The sequence below is a fragment of the Sapajus apella genome, unplaced genomic scaffold, assembly GCF_009761245.1.
Source record: "Sapajus apella isolate SASKATOON/1434 unplaced genomic scaffold, GSC_monkey_1.0 scaffold26, whole genome shotgun sequence".
Taxonomy (NCBI): Eukaryota; Metazoa; Chordata; class Mammalia; order Primates; family Cebidae; genus Sapajus; species Sapajus apella.
The window spans coordinates 444329-464025 of record NW_022436966.1 but is presented as its reverse complement, the minus strand read 5'-3'; the positions used below and the strand labels follow the sequence as shown (position 1 = coordinate 464025).

At 46.3% G+C, this 19697-nt stretch overlaps 2 protein-coding genes and 1 non-coding gene across 6 annotated transcripts in view; 1 reads left to right on the top strand and 2 right to left on the bottom strand.

Annotated features, from left to right (window-relative positions):
- Positions 1-689: 689 nt before the first annotated feature.
- PRADC1 (protease associated domain containing 1) lies at positions 690-5982 on the bottom strand. 3 transcript variants are annotated; one of them, XM_032291727.1, is made up of 5 exons: positions 5476-5982; positions 2806-2906; positions 2156-2265; positions 1487-1654; positions 690-1262 (listed from the first exon to the last, which is right to left on the bottom strand). In XM_032291727.1, exons 1-5 carry the CDS (start codon positions 5639-5641, stop codon positions 1142-1144), a joined length of 666 nt encoding a protein of 221 aa, XP_032147618.1. In that variant the 5' UTR covers positions 5642-5982; the 3' UTR covers positions 690-1141. The 3 variants fall into 3 exon arrangements, with proteins under 3 accessions (XP_032147618.1, XP_032147617.1, XP_032147619.1); XM_032291726.1 differs by having other exon boundaries at positions 1487-1722; positions 2167-2265; XM_032291728.1 differs by lacking the exon at positions 2156-2265 and having other exon boundaries at positions 1487-1722.
- A 638-nt stretch (positions 5983-6620) lies between these two features.
- CCT7 (chaperonin containing TCP1 subunit 7) overlaps positions 6621-19697 on the top strand; it is a 17548-nt gene continuing 4471 nt past the window's right edge. The window contains exons 1-7 of one of the 2 annotated variants that reach the window (XM_032291723.1): positions 6621-6762; positions 12369-12522; positions 13158-13264; positions 16165-16290; positions 17075-17127; positions 17621-17792; positions 18924-19088. In XM_032291723.1, the coding sequence (XP_032147614.1) occupies positions 6757-6762; positions 12369-12522; positions 13158-13264; positions 16165-16290; positions 17075-17127; positions 17621-17792; positions 18924-19088 (783 nt within the window). In that variant the 5' untranslated portion in view covers positions 6621-6756. Of the gene's footprint in view, positions 6763-12368; positions 12523-13157; positions 13265-16164; positions 16291-17074; positions 17128-17620; positions 17793-18923; positions 19089-19697 lie in introns of those variants that run through there. The other variant, XM_032291724.1, reaches the window with a different exon arrangement.
- On the bottom strand, positions 19576-19682 carry LOC116560707. Its single transcript, XR_004273094.1, has one exon. It is a non-coding gene; the product is annotated as a U6 spliceosomal RNA (small nuclear RNA).

Below are 19697 nucleotides of genomic sequence, written 5' to 3'. Positions count from 1 at the left end.
GAGTTTCGCTCTTGTTACCCAGGCTGGAGTGCAATGGCGCGATCTCGGCTCACCGCAACCTCAGCCTCCTGGGTTCAGGCAATTCTCCTGCCTCAACCTCCTGAGTAGCTGGGATTACAGGCACGTGCCACCATGCCCAGCTAATTTTTTGTATTTTTAGTAGAGACGGGGTTTCACCATGTTGACCAGGATGGTCTCGACCTCTTGACCTCGTGATCCACCCGCCTCGGCCTCCCAAAGTGCTGGGATTACAGGCTTGAGCCACCGCGCCCGGTCCCTCAGCTAATTTTTAATTTTTTTGTTGAGATGGGGTCTTGCTATGTTGTTGCTGAGGCTGGTCTTGAACTCTTAGCCTCAAATGATCCTCCCACCTCGGCCTTCCAAAGTGCTGGGATTACAGGCATGGGCCATCATGCCTGGCCCTGAGGTCCTGTTTGCATCCCCAGTTCCAGGCTATAAGATGAGTCTTCTCCTGAGGGGCTGAACTCTGGCTTACCAGGGCTTCCTCGGCTCTCAGCAGGAACCTGTGCTGGGATCTAAGACTAGTAGTCTGAGTTCTGGTCCAAAATGACCTGGGCCAGTCACTGTCCTCTGTGGGCCTGTTTCCTTTCCTCAGAACAACTGTATGGGATCAGATGAGTGATTTGAAGGTCCTGTCCACCCCTATGTGCTCTTATTCTAGGACACAGTTGCAACCCTGATGAGAAGCTTTATTGCTAAAAAGTCAGTGAGGATTTATTGAGTCCCCAAACACCAGCTGTTTAAACCACTCCAACATCTCCTGTGAAGGTCACTGTGCAGAGACCCTGGGTAGGGGAGGCTGGAGCCAGGTGAGATGTGACAGGTTACAGATGGCGCTCAGGCCACCCACCTTCAGCACCTTTTGTTTCAGACTCTAGCCAGAAGCCCTGGGGCCTGTCTCTTGCCTTCTCTTGTAGCATGAGACACCCTTGGGGGCCCTGGGGAAGGGAAGGCCAGTGGTATGGCTCTCCTCTTTCAGCCTAGCGATGCCTAAACCCTTTTCCTGTACCTGGCTCCACTTGTCCCCAGATGCTATCCCCAAATTCCAAATAGCAAAAATTTCTGGGTTTTCCCTTCCCAGCTCAGAGTCACTTATGGCTGGAATGTGGGACAAACTCTTCTACCAGAAGGTCCAGGGCGGTTGCAGCAGCTCAAAGGTGGGGATGCTGGTGACATTGACGGGGATGGAAATGATGGCCCATGGCAGCCCATGCTGTTCCAGGGAGCGGCGGATCATGTAGCTGGGAGGGCATGAAGAGAGGTGGTGATGGTCACTTTCTTGGTACCCCATCATGCCCCACTGTCCCCATCAATCTGGGCATTCCAAAGCCCAAGAACATTTTTTGCCCTCTAACTGAAGCACCCCCAGTTGAGGCCTGCAAGAAGGGGCTGGCAATTACCCCTGACCTCCCCAAGTCATGGCACCCAGCTGGTGCTGATAAAGCCAGAGGCAAGGAGCCCTCACCCATCTCGGCCGAGCAGGAAGAGGGCGGGGATGTCAGCTGTGCGCTGGGTACTGTCCTGGATCATCTCCACGTAGAAGCTGTCATTGTCAACCGCGTTGTCAGAGATTATCACTGCCCGCCCGCCATGCTCCTGGACCACTCGAGTCTTGGAGAGGAAGGAGCAGCCCCTGGAAGAGGTGGTGATGAGACCAAAGGAAAGACAGGTCCTAGCTCCTACTTTCCCCAGATCATCACCCTGGGAGTACAGAAGACAGACTATGAAGAATTTGTTTTAAAGGCTCAAGTAAATAGCTAAAAGCATGGATAATTTAAATACATTTATTTTTCGTTTCTTTTTTTCTTGAGACAGGGTTTTGCTCTGTTGCCCATCCTGGAGTGCAGTGATGTGATCTCAGCTCACTGCAGCCTCAATGAGGGCTCAAGTAATCCTCCTACCTTAGCCTCCTGAGAATCTGGGACCACAGGCATGTGCCACCATGCTCAGCTAAGTTTTGTATTTTTTGTACAGACAGGGTTTCACCATGTTGCCCAGGCTAGACATTTCTAAAAGACCTTTAAAAAGATGAAATTTTCAAAAACAGCTGTTTCAAAGCACTACCACTGATAATGATCTCAGAATCTGCCCTATGCCTGCCCACCCCTTGAGTCTGTGCCTGCCCACTTCTTACCCCCTCTCTACCAGAGCGATCTGGTCCTGGATGAAGAAACCATTGCTGAGTTCTCCACAGGCCTCTGGAGGTTCAGCGGGGACAAGGTGAATCTGCTCATACCTTGTGTGCTGAAAAACATTTAACATTTGGAGAGGTAAGAGTGTAATGAGACACACCTGCTTTAGGATTGGGCCGACAATCCCATCTTATGGCACCTTATAAAGTGTGAAGGAAACGTGGGAGTGATTTCTGTGTTGCCAGACAGCTAAACATTTTTACTTAATTCTCACAAAGGCTTACCTGGTTGTCCTACCCGACCCTACCCTCCCATGAGATAGGCAGGAGAGTTGGTTGTAGATCCAGAGAGGGGAAGTGACTTGCCTTAAGTCACACTTTAAGAGGTAGAGCTGGCAGAGGAAGCTGGTGCTCTTGGCTTTTCATTTAATGTACCCCAAAAAGACAGCTTGTCCCTCCCTAGTGCCCAGGACTATATTATACTCAGGGGAGTAGCTGGAAGAGCTTCCTTTCTGCACTGCAGTTCACGGAGGGCAGAGCTGATTTTGCTCCCTTCCCTGTCCCAGCACTCAGGTGGGATGAGAGGGTCACTGCAGCTCAGTGAGGGGAGGGGAAGGTTGAGGATCAGAGATCAGGGGTCTCCCTTAACTTACAAAGATACCACCGAAGTCCTTGGCTGGTGTGGCTGTGAAGATGTATCGAATGTCCCCAGGACTCAGAACTTGAAAGTACAAATAATCATGGATACGGAAGCCTGAAGGGTAAAGAGTACAGGTAAGAAGTCTCCCAGAAAAAAGCTGGCTCAGGTTCAGATCACAGACCCTGTGTCTTCAGCTGGGCTGGCTATAGTGTGGGCTCAGGGTCCTGGCTTCAGCCAAATGGGTCCCCTAGTGGCGGGGTGGAGGGATAGATGGCCTCTGTCCTGGGGAGGATAGAGTTGATGCAGGTTAGTAACCCCAGAGGTTTGTATCAGCTGCTGCTGCTTACACAGTGAGCCAGGAAAACTGAGTGCTCCAGGGTTAATTTATTTTTGCTCTGAAGACCTGGGAGTTTCAGGGTAGAGATGTAGTAGCCTGGGTACAAAACAGTTCTCACTAAAATTTAAAAGTTGACTTTCTGGTTCCACTGCTATCCCCTTAGTCTAGTCCATATCATCTCTTGTCCTGACAGCTCAGCTTCTTACCTGGCCTCTCTGCCTCCATTCTTGCTCCCTAAGGTTCATTCCCCAAACAACAACCAGAAATCGAAAACATCTTAGCAATTATGAGCCTATCACCATACTCAGGGTTTCAATACCTTTTAATAGTTGCCCTTTGCATTTAAAATTTAAACTTTTTTTTTTTGAGTCGGAGTTTTGCTCTTGTTGCCCAGGCTGGAGTGCAATGGCGCAATCTCGGCTCACCGCAACCTCCACCTCCTGGGTTCAGGCAATTCTCCTGCCTCAGCCTCCTGAGTAGCTGGGATTACAGGCACGTGCCACCATGCCCAGCTAATTTTTCGTATTTTTAGTAGAGACGGGGTTTCACCATGTTGACCAGGGTGGTCTCGATCTCTTGACCTCGTGATCCACCCGCCTTGGCCTCCCAAAGTGCTGGGATTACAGGCTTGAGCCACTGCGCCCGGCTAAACTCTTTTTAAACTGTGGCCAACAAGACCCTGTCTGCTCTGGCCCCTGGCCACTCTTCCAACCTCATCTTCTCCATCCTATGTTCAAACTACACTGGCCTTTCAGTTTCTTCACTTCTCTCAGTCTTTCTGCAAGTTGTCCCCTGAGCCTGGAAGGTCCCCTACTCCCACCCCACCCTATTTCCACCCTTTTACCTGACTCATTCCTAGTCATCCTTACTAACTTAAATATCACTTCTTCAGAGAAAGCTTCTGCCTCACGATTGCCCTCCCATATCCATTCAAATGTGCTTTTTAAGAAATGAGGACTTTCATCATAATTTGTAATTATACAGCCTTCATAATTTTTCTTTTCTTTCTTCTTCTTCTTTTTTTTTTTTTTAAAGATGGGGTTTCACTATACTGGTCAGGCTGGTCTCGAACTCCTGACCTCAGGTGATCCGCCTGCCTCAGTCTCCCAAAGTGCTGGGATTACAGGCATGAGCCACTGTGCCCAGCCAATTTTTTGTATTTTTTAATAGAGACGGGGTTTTGCCATATTACCCAGGCTGATTTTTTTTTTTCTTCATTTTTTAAATAGGAACGGGGTCTTGCTTTGTTGCCAGGGCTCAAGTGATCCTCCCACCTTGGCTTGGGATTACAGGCCTGAGCCACTGCACCTACCCTTGATTCATCATTTTTAAATATCTGTCTCTTCCACTTTGTAACTTCATTCAATGCAGAATCCCCAGTGCCTCGCATAGTGGCTATAATAAAGGGGTAGCCCTGTAAATTCTGCTAAATGAATGAATGAACAACAACTATATCCAGCGCCATTGCACTGAAGAAGATAATTTCCAGACAACTAGATTTTTCTGGGGCATGGGAACTTCTTCTCAGCACCAAAGCTTAGTGTTGTAACTGGACTTGAGTCCCTGGTTTCCTTAGCCCAGAGAGATTGTGGAATGTTGAAGGATGAAAACTGCTGCCACAAGTCCATTGGTCAATAGACAAACTACCAAGTCACTACTGTAATCAAGGCTGGGATTCATTACGGCTTTAGCTGTCCTTGTTTACCGCTCACATCACAGGCATCAGGTAGAGCTCCCCTAGCTTGACACTGAGCTATACAGTCCTGGGAGTGGGGACTCCCCATCAGATACAAATACACCCCCAGAAAGCCTTCCTGGACTAGCGTCAAACTCACTCCCTCCTCCTCCAACCCTTGCTTGCCTTTGCATGTGCTAATCTGTGTAAGTTGTGGGTATACATATGTGCTTAAGTGTATGCGTAGATGTATACATTTATGTGCTTGTGTAGGTGTAAACGGGTTGTGCGTGTGTGCCCACGTGTAGGAATGTATGCGCCTGTACATGTGAATGCTTACAAACATATCTCCAGCCTGTAGTATCTTTCTTTAGCTGTCCCTCCGGATCGCACCCTAAGTCACCTGGGTCGGCGCTAGTGGGCGGGGGTGGGGGGGACAAGTGGGGAGACCTGCTTTGTCGTGGGAAGCCGAGACTCAGAGCTTCAGCCTCAGGCTGCGCCCACCTTATGTCCCTGGACCACCATCCACTTACTCCAGCCTCCCGTTTCCAGACCTGCCCTGCTCTGAACTCGCAGGGTCCCCAAGGTGACCCGTGGCCCCCAGCCCGAGACGCGCGCAAGCTGAAGGGGCAGCCCCACCCTGGAGTGCAGCCCCGCCCGTTGCTGCTCACCATGGGCCGCGACGCACGCGGGGAGCCAGAGCACGAGACAACACCAGCCGGCGGCGCCGGGGACCATCTCCAGGGTCCGGCCCCTCGCCGCGTCTCCTCCTGCCGCCCCGCCGCGCGTAGCTCGCCGGACTTTAGGCTGACAGCTGCTCCGGTCTCCCTCCCACATACCCGCTCTCTCCGCTGGTTGGACAACGGGAACGAGGCTCACGGCTGATTGGCTCTGACGCCTGCTCGTGTAGCCACACTTTCCGTCTCTGCGCCTTAGCCTACTTCCTATTGGTCGAGAGAAGTGGAGCCGGGGGCTGATTGGTTTAAACTCTTAACAGCTACAGCCGGCCCGTGCCTCAGCCCCGCCCCAGCATTTCTCAGTTTGGATTCGACTCTCCTGGTCCTCGCTGGCGGTGGGCGGGCCGGGGTGGACCGGCACTAGAGGTGTGCCCTCAGTCAGACTTGCTTCAACTGTCGATAGTCGTGGCCATTAGCGCTTGCGATCTCGGTCCTGCCCACTCCAAGGCCGTCTTGCTTAACGATTAGCCTTCTCCCAGCTGCGCTTCCCTCCTCCCCAAGCCTTCACAGGAAGGCATCATCTTGCGCCAGGGGGTCCTCCGCCCAATGCCACCAACGCTTGCGTGCTCACCGTGGATAGGTGCTGGGGCCGCGGGCTGGCGTACGCTATCCGAGAGGAGCCTCTGGCCAGTGCAAAGCCAGAAAACGGGCGTTGGGGCCAGTTTCCCACGCTCGCCCCTTTGCCACCGACTGTGTAATTGTGACACTAGACAGCTTGACCTCTCAGCCTCTGTTCTCGCATGAGTAAATTGGCCTTAATAATAGGACCAACGCAATCGGGGTGTTTGGATTAAATGAGATTGCTCACTTAAAGTGCTTTGGCACCAGCTTGTCCCACAATTGGCGTTTGATACACTTTTGCCTTTATTGCATTCCTTGGTCTGGCCTCCGGGTTTGGAGGAGGGTGGAATTAAGGTTAGTAGGTGATGCGAGACGAACAAAGGCCCTCTTTCCGCAAAAACAAAAGCACGACTGAAATGCGGCTTCCCCTCTTTAACGAACACATCTCACTACAGCGCCTCTGAAGCCTGGCCTCAGGTCCTTCTAGCCGCACCGACTCGGTGGTAGCAAACCATAGAGCGGCGGAAGTGGTCCGTCCTCTTCCTCTCCCGGCCCAAGCTTCTGGGTATTTCTCTTGCGCGGAGCATTGTGGGTTGCTCGCGGCCGGGTCTCTGAGAAGAGGGAGTGTGGCGGGACGCTGAATAAGCTTCCAAAATGATGGTGAGTGGCGTCTTGCGCATCCGTCGCCATCTACTGCCATCTGGTCGGTGGCCGGCGCCGCTCGGCCGGGGCCCGCTGTGTAGGACCCTCTTTTGCTTGTCGCCTCTGTCCTCGCCCAGATCCCCAGCTTAATGGGCGACTCCGGCCCGCCGCAGCCTGGCTTGGCAGGACCACGGCTCTGGAGCCGCTGGCGAGGGCTGTTTGGGGCTTTAGGGGAGTCTCTGGGCGGGCCAGTTGGGGACTACAAGTCCCAGGGTGCCTCGGGCTCACGAACCCACGTCGGGAACCCCTTTTTGAGCCCCGCATGACCGTGACTTGCGTGAAACGAGCGCAGGTCGGGCGTGCCTACGCGGTCGGCAGGCAGGCTTGGAAGCCCGAGCTGCCTTGAGATTTGCGAGCCTTAAAGACGTGTGCTTCCTAGAACCGGTAGCGACACACTGGGGACCTCATTGTGCCCGCCCAGGGACTCACTGTGGTCACTTGCAGAGAAGCAGACGCCTTCCCTAGTACTTTTAATTCATTCACTCAGTTATTAAATAAACGCGTCTTTAGTGCCCACTGAATGAACCAGGCCTTAATGATTGCTGGGGGTGTACCTCTCAGCCAGAAGAGCGAGAATGGCAGATGGGGGGCACTGTATCGGAGGTGGGAAGACCCAGGCTCGGACTCCGGTGACATTACAAAGGCTTTTCTAGTTGGCTACCTAACTCTGGGTCTCGTTTTCTTGAAATTTGGGGCGAGGGAGTTGCTGTGAGTCTTGGAGCCACCTAAAGTGCTCCCTGTAGCCCTGCTCCCCACTCCCCTCCTCTCCCTCTCTAGAGCTTCAGATACTTTCCGTGGGTCCCAAGCCTCCATGGTATCTCCTGGGTTGTTATTGAGCAGGATCAGCTTCCGAGGAGGTGTTTGATGGCAAAATCTTGACTGAGATACTTTCTGTGCGCTTGGCAGTTCACTTACTCATTTTGACCTATCCGACCCAATCTGCTGTTCTTTTCCTGCTTCCTGCAGCTTCTTCCCCCTGTCCTGTTAGGGAGGCTGACTGACACCTTTTAGGTGTTATACCAAGTGCCCTGTGAATCCCGCTTGTACCCAAGGTAGAAGGAAATTGGCATTTAACTGTACTTCCTCTCCCCTTTGTGTCTCTAGCATTGCTCATTCTCGAAGTCGTCTTCATCTTCTGTGCAGAGGCAGCATAGTATAGCAGGTGAGAGTAAGGGCTCTGGAGCTACACTGAATGCCTAGGTTGTAACTTAGCTCTGCCACTTAGTAGCTGTGTGACTTTGAGCATGTTATTTAATTTCTGATTCTCAGTTTGTCAGTGTGCCTAGCAGATAGTAAGCACTCAGCAAATGTTAGCTCTTAGTCAGCAAGGTGGTGGTTTGCTTCCTTTCATCTCTGTAATGAGACCATCCTGCTGCCAAGGCTTCCATAAGAGCTTTGGTTGACATTCACACAGCTAGGGATCAGAACCGCCATTCTCTGTAGCGTGATAAAACTTACCAAGGGGCTTTATATTACCATGCTTGGCTTTTCCCTGAACTGACCCCTCCTCTGTCAGATTGACTGTTTCCCTGCTGTATTGGCTCTTTATATCTCCTCACCGTTTTTGGAATGTGAAACTTCTATCTCCAAGAGTCTTCCTGTCTTCATTGTCCCCCGATGTCGTTTTGTGATCGAAAGAGAAGTGAAAAGGTCCCCTCCTGTCAGTCCTGTGAAGTTGGTACAACTTGTATAAAATGTATGTCCTTGCCTTTGTGGTGTTCAGCGCTGTGTGCCTCTGCATATACACACTTGTTCTTGTTTTGTAAACCATTAAGCTTAATAATGCTTAGTGAAAGTTTTAAAGTAGGATGAAGAGGAAGATCATTAGCTGAAATTCCTAAACCTTCCGTGATACCTGTGGCGCATTAGTGGAGTCTGCTTTTGTTTCTTTTCTTTTTATTTTTATTTTTTTCCTTCCCGCAAGACAGAGTCTTGCTCTGTCACCCAGGCTGGAGTGCAGTGGCCTGATCTCTGCTCACTGCAACCTCTGCCTCCTGGGTTCAAGCGATTCTCCTGCTTCAGCCTCCCGAGTAGCTGGGATTACAGGTGTGCACTAATCTTTGTATTTTTAGTAGAGACGGGGTTTCACCATGTTGGCCAGGCTGGTCTCTAACACCTGACCTTGTGATTCATCCACCTTGGCCTACCAAAGTGCTGCGATTACAGGTGTGAGTCACCACACCTGGACTTGTTTCTTATTTATTAGAGGAATAAAAAAAAGAGTGAGGTTGAAAGTAACTAAGGGGCAGAAGCTGGACTTTCCATACAGTACCTGCTGCTGGGGAACTGTTAGAACCTACCCTGCTTGCCTTGGCTTGACTCAGTCCAGCTTTGCCACTTTTTCCACCCCATAGACACTTTCCTCTACCTAGCCTACCATTTCTGCAGGGCCTACAAAGCATAGGGAACCTGGGGAATCTGTGGTCAGCTGCTTCCAAGCTCTTCTTGCTTTGTACTTAAGAACTCTGAGTAAATTTAGTGTTACTGTACTGCTAGTGCTTTTCCCCTGCAAAAGTCAAGAAGCCAGTGCTGTCAAGCACTTTCAAGTAGCAGTTGGATTTTCAGCCCCAAAAGCTGCTGAATATTGCTTCATGTGTGGACAAATCTTGACACTCTTCAAATTAAGGTTATTCTGGTCCTTGTCTTTGGAAAGCTTATACTTAAGATGGATGGTGATACAAAAGTTGTGAGCAAGGGGAAGTGAAGAGAAAGTTATAGGATTCCCTGTTTGGATGTCCCTGTTTATTGTTGTAGAGAAAACTTCTTGGAAGAATTGGGATCTGAGGAATTGCTGGCCTGGTGGTAACAGAGTGGTTTTGGTGTAAGATGGCAGAGTGGCTATTTTAAATGCAGGTACACTTTGCAGGTTGAGGTGAGAGGTGTACAAAAGCATTGGATAAGTTAACCTGTTAAGGAGATGAAAGAACCTGTCGAAGGTGATAGGAAGTGGTTAAGACTCAACGCTGGTTTTTGATTTAAAGTGTAAGACTCCATCTGTGGCAGGGGTGGACCAGAGAGGACTTGGGGCTGCCATAGGAATGATTTAGCAGGACTGGGAGATGGTGGGGCCTTTCAGGACACACATCTTTCACTTGCAGAAGGTTCCAGGGACTGGGCTAGCTGAAGGACCAGAAAGAATGCTGGGAGTATAGAGAAGCCATTTCTTGCTACTAGACCTGATACACTTCAGCAAAAGGAAGGAATTTTTCCTTCACTTGATGCCTGACCCCAAATGTAGGGGTTTACATGACAAGCATTCTTTTTTTCTTTTTGGAGACAGAGTCTCACTCTGTCACCAGGCGCCAGGCTGGAGTGCAGTGGTGCAATCTTGGCTTGCTGCAACCTCCGCCTCCTGGGTTCAAGCAATTCTCCTGCCTCAGCCTCCTGAGTAGCTGGAATTACAGGTGCGCGCCACCACGCCCAGCTAATTTTTTGTATTTTTTAGTAGAGACGGGGTTTCATCATGTTGGCCTGGATGGTCTCTATCTCTTGACCTCGTGATCTGCCTGCCTCAGCCTCCCAAAGTGCTGGGATTACAGGCGTGAGCCACTGCGCCTGGCCAAGGACAAGCGTTCTTTTTAAATTAAAAAATAAAATGAGTAATGTATGATTATTTGACAAGCATTTAAAAAAATTTAATGAGGACCCAGTGTGGTGCCTCATGCCTGTAATCTTAGTGCTTTAGGAGTCTGAGGCAGGAGGATTGTTTGAGGCCAGACCAGCCTGGGCAACATGGTGAGACCCCCATCTCTACAAAAATAAAAAAAAATAGCCATGTGTGGTAGCACATGCCTTGGGGCCCAGCTGCTTAGGAGGCTTGAGCTTATTGGAAGCTATGATCTCACCACTGCACTCCAGTGTGGGTGGTAGAACAAGATCCTGTCTCTTAGAAATATAAAAAATATATAGTGATTAATTTGCAGTAGCTTTGAAGGTCTCTGTAAACAAACAAACAAAATATATGTGTATGTGTGTATATATATAAAATGAATAATAAATTTCCGCCACTCTCTTATTCCATAGAGTTTATTGCGTATCTTTCATTTTCTTTTTGTAGAGACAGGGTGTTGCCATGTTCCCCAGGCTGGTCTTGAAGTCCGTGAGCTCCAGTGATCCTCTTTTTTTCTACAGTGGTTTTCGTTCTTATGTGAATCAGAGTAAGCCATTCCTCTGCTGAAAGCTTCCCAGGGCTTTCCTTTGTAGGAATGAAATCTGAACTCCTCACCAAGTGTGTCTACAAGTGTGTATGTGATCTGGTTCCAGCCTGCCTCTTCAGCATTATTCCAGTCTTCCTCTTGCTTTCTACCCTCCAGCTGCACTAGCTAAAAGGAGTTGAGCTTTTTAAGGAATTGACCAGCTAATGAGGAACCAGCCTCATAGGTGGTTAGACTCTGCCTTTGTCAGGAATTCCTCACTCCTCATTGTTAGACTGGGACAGACCTGTACTTTCCCATGCCTTCCTTGCCCAGACATTTCATGTACCTCTAACGACTAGGCAATGGCTTTCAAACTTTTTATTGCATTCCACAGTAAGAAATAAATTTTTATAGTCTAGCAACAAATTTAATAACACAATACAAGTTTTGAAATAGTATTTATCTTTACTACATTATATGTCACACGCAAAATTGGAAACACATGAGAAGACTGGATATGGTTAGTGGACTCATCTCTGAAGGCTCAGATTTGAATGCAGAGAGAAAGTACTCTGATTTGCTAAGCTGAGAAATTACTCTCTGTGCTAATAATGGTCACTGGAGCAAAGATATCTGACCAGGCCCTTTAAAACAAGCAAGTATCCCTGTTTCTCAGATTTTCTAAAGCAGGTCTGCTAATGAAGCCCTTATAGGGATAGGGAATGTTCTGGAGACCAATGCAATATAGAAAGAAAAACTTCTTTGGGGTATCTAATTGGAAAGTAGTCACACAGAAATTTATTGAGCTAGCATGAGAGATGGAAACGTTGTTGTATGAATTAGATTTGCCATCATTTTTCAAAACAAGGCGAAGGTGCTGTTTGTTTCTCTGCCTGTTTTCCTACACTCCAGCTGAACATCACTGACTGCCTAGGCATCTCCAGGACAACACCTCAAGCTCTTGGCATCTTGCATTTTGCATCAGTGCGCCATCTGCTTCTCTAAGATTGAGCTGTAACACAGACAAGTGGATGTTTTGCTGTGGGATGAACACTTAGCAGGGTCTGCCTCTTCCTCCTGAGTTGTGACCTAATTCCTCAGCACAGGGAGTGAGGTCAGAAGTTGAAAAGGCCATGGTCATTTAGCTGGGCATTAGAGAACTCATGATTTGTTCTTTTAGACTAGGGCAGTGCTTCTCAAACTATTTTCCTGTCTAGCATACCTGCAGTGTATGCTAAGTTTGATAATGTCTCTGGAGGTAGAGGCTGGTTGGGGAATGCACGTGGTAGACAGTTGGAGAAATGTGGTTTAAAAAGACCTCTAGATAATTCTGTCAAGGGAGAGATGGGAGAATTTTCCTCTTCCCCCTGCCAGTCTCATTATAATAGATGAGTATTAAAAGCAGTTAATTTCTCTTTTCTTTTCTAGCCCACGCCAGTTATACTGTTGAAAGAGGGGACTGATAGCTCCCAAGGCATCCCCCAGCTTGTGAGTAACATCAGTGCCTGCCAGGTGATTGCTGAGGCTGTAAGAACCACCTTGGGTCCTCGTGGCATGGACAAGCTTATTGTGGATGGCAGAGGTAAGTCTACAGAGTTCCTCAGGCCTATGTGCAGGAGAGGAGGCTCCTGCGGGGTATTTGGGACTAGTATAGCTTGGCATCAGAAATCTCACTGCTTTTAAGATCATTGAAAGATGACTCACTCTGAAGCAGTTCCATTTCTTATATTGTTTTGACTGCTGAGCCCATGTGGGAATATATGAGAGAACCTAGGCTCAGGAGCCTGTTGCCTCATAGGGAGACGTGGCCTAGTAACATCAAATAGAACCATATGGAGGTTCCTGTGGTCACTTCCATTGTTATCAAGATGAGAAAATTCTTCTTTATACCTTGGTATATTAATTGATGTGTGAGAGTATCAACTGTGGTAAGAATGTGTAAGTGGTTACTTTTATTTAAAAAATATTTTCTGTATCCAGTTGAGTTGTATTGCTCTTCAAGGAAAATTGGGAGTCTGTGGTCTTCAAAAGCTTGTGATTTTAGACCTTTTGTGTACAGAGCTAATTCTGTATAAAAAGATCAGATTGGTATCCTTTCCATTAAGCCCTGCCATGATCCCCTCTGCCCCGTGCCCGTAAAGTGTACATGAGCTCTGGGTTCAACTAGAAGACAGCATTTAAGAAAGGGGCTTTATATTTGTATTTGTTTCTTTTAAGGCAAAGCAACAATTTCTAATGATGGGGCCACAATTCTGAAACTTCTTGATGTTGTCCATCCTGCAGCAAAGACTTTGGTGGACATTGCCAAATCCCAAGATGCTGAGGTAGGAAAATAGTCATGTGTTTAAATGGAGGTTGAAACACATGCTTGCTCCTTAGTTCACCTCTCTTAAATTTTTATTAAAAAAAAATTTTTATTTTATTACATATATAAAATTTTAATTTTATAAGTAATACATGCTTATAAAGGTATTTACAGTTAATAGTCTTTTAAAATTCATACTATTTCATTACATCTAGCTTTTCATATCCATTAATACATTGGTCAGTGGCAACAGTCTTTAGATATAAGTCTGTTGCCTGAGATCTTAACAGCTTGTGTGCCGTCATTTGTGTGAGTTGCTAGGTTAAATAGTTTGACCTCTCATCTGTTATAAAAATGGGGCTGTTGACTAAGGCTTCTAATCTGCCTTTTGTTTAAGAGATAGGGTCTTACTGTGTTGCTCAGGTTGGCCTCGAACTCTTGGGCTCAAGCTGCTTCTCGCTTCAGCTTCCTTAGTCATTGGAACTACTGGCATTCCCTACCACACCAGGCCTTTTATTTTTAACTGATGGTAAAATATATGTAAAATTTATCCTTATAACGATTTTTAAGTGTAAAATTCATGGCATTAGCCAATCTGTCTTTTAAAAATAAAACACTGGAGTATTAATAAATGTGTTGACATGTAGGTTTTGTATTTTAGAGCACTGCAAAATATGTATAGTACAGATATGTCCTGAAGTTATATTAAAAGCTTTATTAGGACTCACTAGCCTATAAAACAGGTATAGCATTTATAAAAAATGAGAAGAGTCTGGATTTGATTTGTTTTTGTCTTTAACAAGTGAATGATGCCTTTTTGTCTAGAAATCTGGCTGCTTAAACCCTTCTCTACAGGAACCTTTTTTTGCCCCTTGAGAATTTCTTACCTTACACAGTGAACATAATACGTGAAGTTAAAAATAAATTTCTGGGCTGAGCATAGTGGCTCATGCCTGTATCTCATCACTTTAGGAGGCCAGGGTAGGAGGATTGCTTTAGTCCAGAAGTTCAAGCTCAGCCTGGGCAATACAGCAAGACCCAATCTCTACCAAAATAAATTTCTTCCACTTTAGAGGTTATCCAATTTTCTTGAAAGTTTTCACCCTTATTAAATGGGATTTGGATCCCATCACAGCAAAACACCATCTAAAAAAGATTAGCAGACTAGTAATCTGCTTATTCCTAATAGGTGGTTTTTTTTTTTTTTTTTTTTTTTTGAAAGGGGGCTTCATTCTTGTCACCCAGGCTGTAGTGCAATAGCATCATCTCAGTTCACTGCAACCTCCTCTGCCTCCTGGGTTCAAGCAATTCTCCTGCTTCCATCTCCCGAGTAGCTGAGATTACAGGCACCTGCCACCACGCCTGGCTAATTTCTGTATTTTTAGTAGAGATGGGGTTTCACCACATTGGCCAGGCTGGCCTCGAACACCTGACCTCAGACCTCCCAAAGTGCTGGGATTACAGGCATGAGCCACTGCACCTGGCCTTCTAATACTTTCTGAAATATAAAGAACTTTGGCTGGTCCTAGGAGGTTTGTTTTAGTGCGATTTGGCTGAAAATTACCTTTTGTTAAACTGGCCAGATGTAGCTCACACCTATAATCCTAGCACTTTAAAGAGGCCAGGGTGGGAGAATTGCTTGAGGCCAGGAGTTTAAGACCAGTCTAGACAACATAGTAAGACCCTGTCTCTGTTTAAAAAGAAAGAAAGAAAGAAAGAAAGAAACTGCTGCAGTACCTTTTGCTGCCTTTTTTTTTTGTTTTTGGAGACAGTCTTTGTTGCCCAGGCTGGAGTGCTGTGGCATGTGGTGTGATATCGGCTCACTGCAACCTCTGCCTCCCGGTTTCAAGTGATTGTCCTGCTTCAGCCTCCCGAGTAGCTGGGATTACTGGTGCCTGCCACCATGCCCAGCTATTTTAAAAAATTTTTTATTTTTAGTAGAGGTGGGGGTTTCACTATGTTGTCCAGGCTGGTCTTGGACTTCTGATCTCAGATGATCCACTTGCCTCAGCCTCCCAAAGTGCTGGGATTACAGGCATTAGCCACTGCCCCAGCCACTTTTTTCTTCCTTTTTTTTTTTTTTTTTTTTTTTCTTCAAGACGGAGTCTCGCCTGTTGCCCAGGCTGGAGTGCAATGGCATGATATTGGCTCAGTGCAACTTCTACCTCCTGGGTTCAAGTGATTCTCCTGCCTCAGCCTCCCAAATAGCTGGAATTACAGGTGTGCGCCACCATGCCCAGCTAATTTTTTGTATCTTTAGTAGAGATGGGGTTTCACAATGTTGACAAGGCTGGTCTCAAACTCCTGACCTTGTGATCCACCCGCCTTGACCTCCCAGAGTTCTGGGATTACAGTTGTATGCCACTGTGCGTGGCCTCACTCTTTTCTGTCATATTTTTTTGAGACGGGGTTTCACCATGTTGGCCAGGCTGGTCTTAAACTCCTGACCTCAGGTGATCCGCCTGCCTCGGCCTCCCAAAGTGCTGGCATTACAGGCATGAGCCACTGCGCCAGGCCACTTTTTGCTTCTTAAAGAATAGTTTATCTCATGCTTCTTGGTACCATGATTATTTTGTAAACATTGTATTATAAGCACGACAAGGACTGTCTTATTCATCGCAATGCTTTGTACATAACAAGTAAGTTCTCATTAATTTGTCTGATTTTATACCCTGAAAAAATTTGGTTGTCCATATCAGCCCTCTTTAGAGAGTGGGGCTTTCTGGGGAATTAATTTTGTAGCCCAGGACTATTTGATGTCCTTCTTTCTACTTGTTGTGAAAACCTGTGCTTCCAGAAAAAGCTTGACATCCATTTAAACAATACTCAATTTAAATGGGTAGCATGCCTAAAAATGGAGTTTCAGGGCTTTATTCCTTGAACATCAGAAAACGTGTATTTCCTGTCATTATCTTCCAGGTGGGTGATGGCACCACCTCAGTGACCTTGCTCGCTGCAGAGTTTCTGAAGCAAGTGAAACCCTATGTGGAGGAAGGTTTACACCCCCAGATCATCATTCGAGCTTTCCGCACAGCCACCCAGCTGGTATGGCAGTACTCTTTCCTGGAGTGTGGAGGGACTGGGAACAGGGTATTTTAGACATTTTCTGATGTCTCCCTAGTAATCTCAGTTCTACCATTCTGTAGCTATTTGATGAGGTATCTTACTTAACCTCATTAAGCCTCAGGTTAGAGTTAGCCTGGTAGACTATGATGTTTCTTAGTAAATAAGGTCTAGTTTTTGTTTTTGTCAAGTACCTCATGGTGCATATTGAGACCTAGCTATTATTTGCCCTCTAACCTTCATTTGTGATCTGGGGTAAATCATTACTCTCTCTAGGCCTTACTTTCTCTCATTGCTATCTCTAGTTTGAGTGATGACCTTAAAATGAAATAATATATGAGGAGTACTTTGAAAAAGATAAAAAGTTTATATATTTGTATGTGTATTTTATATGTAACTAATATATAAAGTGCTAGAAGTTTTCATAGGTATTTTTAGTAAACTAGGTTTGGCTTAATCTTGTGTCACAGCTGTTTCCACTCATTTGTTGTAGTGTGTTACCTGCAGACCCAGAGTGAAATCTTGGAAGCACCCTGATTCTTCAGAACTATATGCCCACTCTACATTTCTGACTTTTGGAATTTTCTGAAGTATAGAGGTTTACATTTTTCTGAGCAGTTACAAGACCTAGAAGTGTTGTTTCAGCTGTAGAGTAGAAATGCTTAGGATTTGGGAGTAAGTAGACTCAGGACTAATGAGAGATTGGGGTCCACTTCAGCAGTTTGTCTTTAGCATGAAAGACTCATTCAACTTTTGTTCTTGGCAGGCAGTTAACAAGATCAAAGAGATTGCTGTGACTGTGAAGAAGGCAGATAAAGTGTAAGTCTGTAGTGGGCATTTTTTTTTTTTTTTTTTTAAAGAGACAGTCTCGTATTGCCCAGGCTGGTCTTGAATTCCTGGGCTCAAGTGATCTCCCACCTCCGTGTCCCAAAGTGCTGGGATTACAGGTGTGAGCCACCGAACCAGGCATTGTCAGAGCCTTGACTGACTTCCTGTGGCCAAATTGGATGCAGAAGCATGCTGCAATCCCAATATGTGCGTGGGGCTATTTGGCTCATGCCAGACCCTTGGCTGTGCTTCAGCCTACAGAGCACAAAAGAAGCTGTCGACCATAGTTTAAAAGCTGACACATATGAGATCTTTGACTGAAGTCACCATCTGTCACTGATAATCTGCCCTAAAGATACAGAAGGTGAAGTTGGAGGGGGCCGAGTTTAGAGACTGGAAGAGAACTACCTCCACATTGTAATACAATCAGATAGGAGGGGTTAGGTTTTAAAGACCTGATGCAGATTCTGCCCTTGTGTCCCAGGGAGCAGAGGAAGCTGCTGGAGAAGTGTGCCATGACTGCTCTGAGCTCCAAGCTGATCTCCCAGCAGAAAGCTTTCTTTGCTAAGATGGTGGTGGATGCAGTGATGATGCTTGATGATTTGCTGCAGCTTAAAATGATTGGAATCAAGAAGGTACAGGGTGGAGCCCTTGAGGTAAGCCTGCCGTGGCCTTCCTAGACAGCTCTTGCTTTCATATTGACCCTTCAGACAGCTTCATGTGGCAGAAGGGTACTCATTACAGGAGTAAAGCAAATTCATGTTAGGCAGGAGGTCAGACTTACATTGTACTTCCCATACTGCCACTACAGGCTGTGACTATAAATAAACTTGGTAACCTGTGTGGATATTATTTGTTAGCAGAATAGAAAATGGGACTGATGATTTTCATAATCTCAGGTTCTTTTTGTCGGTGGATGGTGGGGAGGTAGTAGGACTAGCTCAAATAAATTATCAATGACCTCCCAATTAATACAACTGTGAGGGATTTTTCAGTTCACTGTTTTCACCTAAGTGATATTGTTAAGCTCTCCCTTCTTTCCTTCATCTTGAATAGATATACATATTTCAAACTGTGAAGGGGCCTAAAGTTAAAAGTGTTTCATGAACTACCCCTGCCCCATATGCAGCCACTGCTAGTTTGTGTGTATCTTTGTGTGTAAACTGCTTTAGTAGCAATTTTTCATTTTCTCTTGGGCCTTCCAGCTTCCATAAATGCTTGAGATTAGATTGGCATCCACTAAACTAGAAATCAGAACTAATAATCTCATCTGGCAAGAAAGCCAGGGACTCTAACCCACACTTGTGTTTTCCCCAGATTGTCCTACGTTCGTTAAATACATATGTGGAGGTGTGCAGGAGGAGACTTGAGATTTGGGAGTTGGGGCATAGAAGAGAGGGGGTAGCATTGCACTGCTTCTACCTTATTTGTAAACACCTGGCTCCTCTTCTGGCATGTTTATGTAAACATGTATAGCATTATCCATTGGCTAGTGCTGCAGAGGCCAGTCTTGGAGGAAGCCCAGTAAGCCTTTATCATGTTTTGCCTCTGCTAACCAGATGATTTTCCTTATATTAAAGGGATACCTGAAATAATATGTTTTTTTTTTTTTTTTAATTGATTTCTCTCAGATTTTATGATAACAGAAAGGCTTTGTTACAACAATGAATAAAGACATGATTAACTCGGGTTCACAAGAATGGATAAGCACTATCCAGCAAACAACTAGCTTGATTTTATTTCATGTTAATACCAAACTGTTAAATTGTTTGTTTTTCTAAAAACAGGATTCTCAGCTGGTAGCTGGTGTTGCATTCAAGAAGACTTTCTCTTATGCTGGGTTTGAAATGCAACCCAAAAAGTACCACAATCCGAAGATTGCCCTTTTGAATGTTGAGCTTGAGTTGAAAGCTGAGAAAGATAATGCTGAGATAAGAGTCCACACAGTTGAGGTAGGTGGGCCCACCAGTTGGTGGGGGCATGGAAATGGGCAGCTTTCTGAGCTGGAGCCCTGGGTCTTCATGGCTGGTATGGGTCTCTTTGTCTTCCTGCCTCCCTCAATATTGATGTCTAAATATTAGGCCTGCTTCTTTCCATATTCTGTGTTCTCCCTGAGTGATCTTGACCTGAGGAAATTTGGATAGGAAAGACCTGTTGAAATATGCTCTGGCCCTGAGGAGGGGGTTGGCAGGGCCTCTCTAGCTACATAACCTGCCTGTATTTTGGTTCCTCTTGTTGGCACAGGTGTGAGTTCCTCCTCTTCTAGACTAGACCTCATGCTGCAGAGACAGGTGTGCTCTCATTGTTGCTATTACCCAGGCTACTTCTGGAGGTAGCCATGTCACCCACCTTTGAGTGATTCTTGGGGAAGGAATCTTTTTTTTTTTTTTTTTTTTTATGGTGAAAAGATATACATATATTTAGAATTAGCCAGCTGGAAAAAATATGGAACGCTTCACGAATTTGCGTGTCATCCTTGCGCAGGGGCCATGCTAATCTTCTCTGTATCGTTCCAATTTTAGTATATGTGCTGCCGAAGCGAGCACTTTTTTTTCCTTCGA

Excerpts from the sequence above, each read along its gene's own strand:
- PRADC1 (XM_032291726.1), bottom strand. The coding sequence starts at position 5,641 with ATGTGGGAGGGAGACCGGAGCAGCTGTCAGCCTAAAGTCCGGCGAGCT. Across the intron at positions 2,266-2,805 it reads AGGACTTCGGTGGTATCTTT|CACACAAGGTATGAGCAGAT; the intron begins GTAAGTTAAGGG and ends AATGTTTTTCAG. Across the intron at positions 1,263-1,486 it reads TTCCTGCTCGGCCGAGATGG|CTACATGATCCGCCGCTCCC; the intron begins GTGAGGGCTCCT and ends ATGCCCTCCCAG.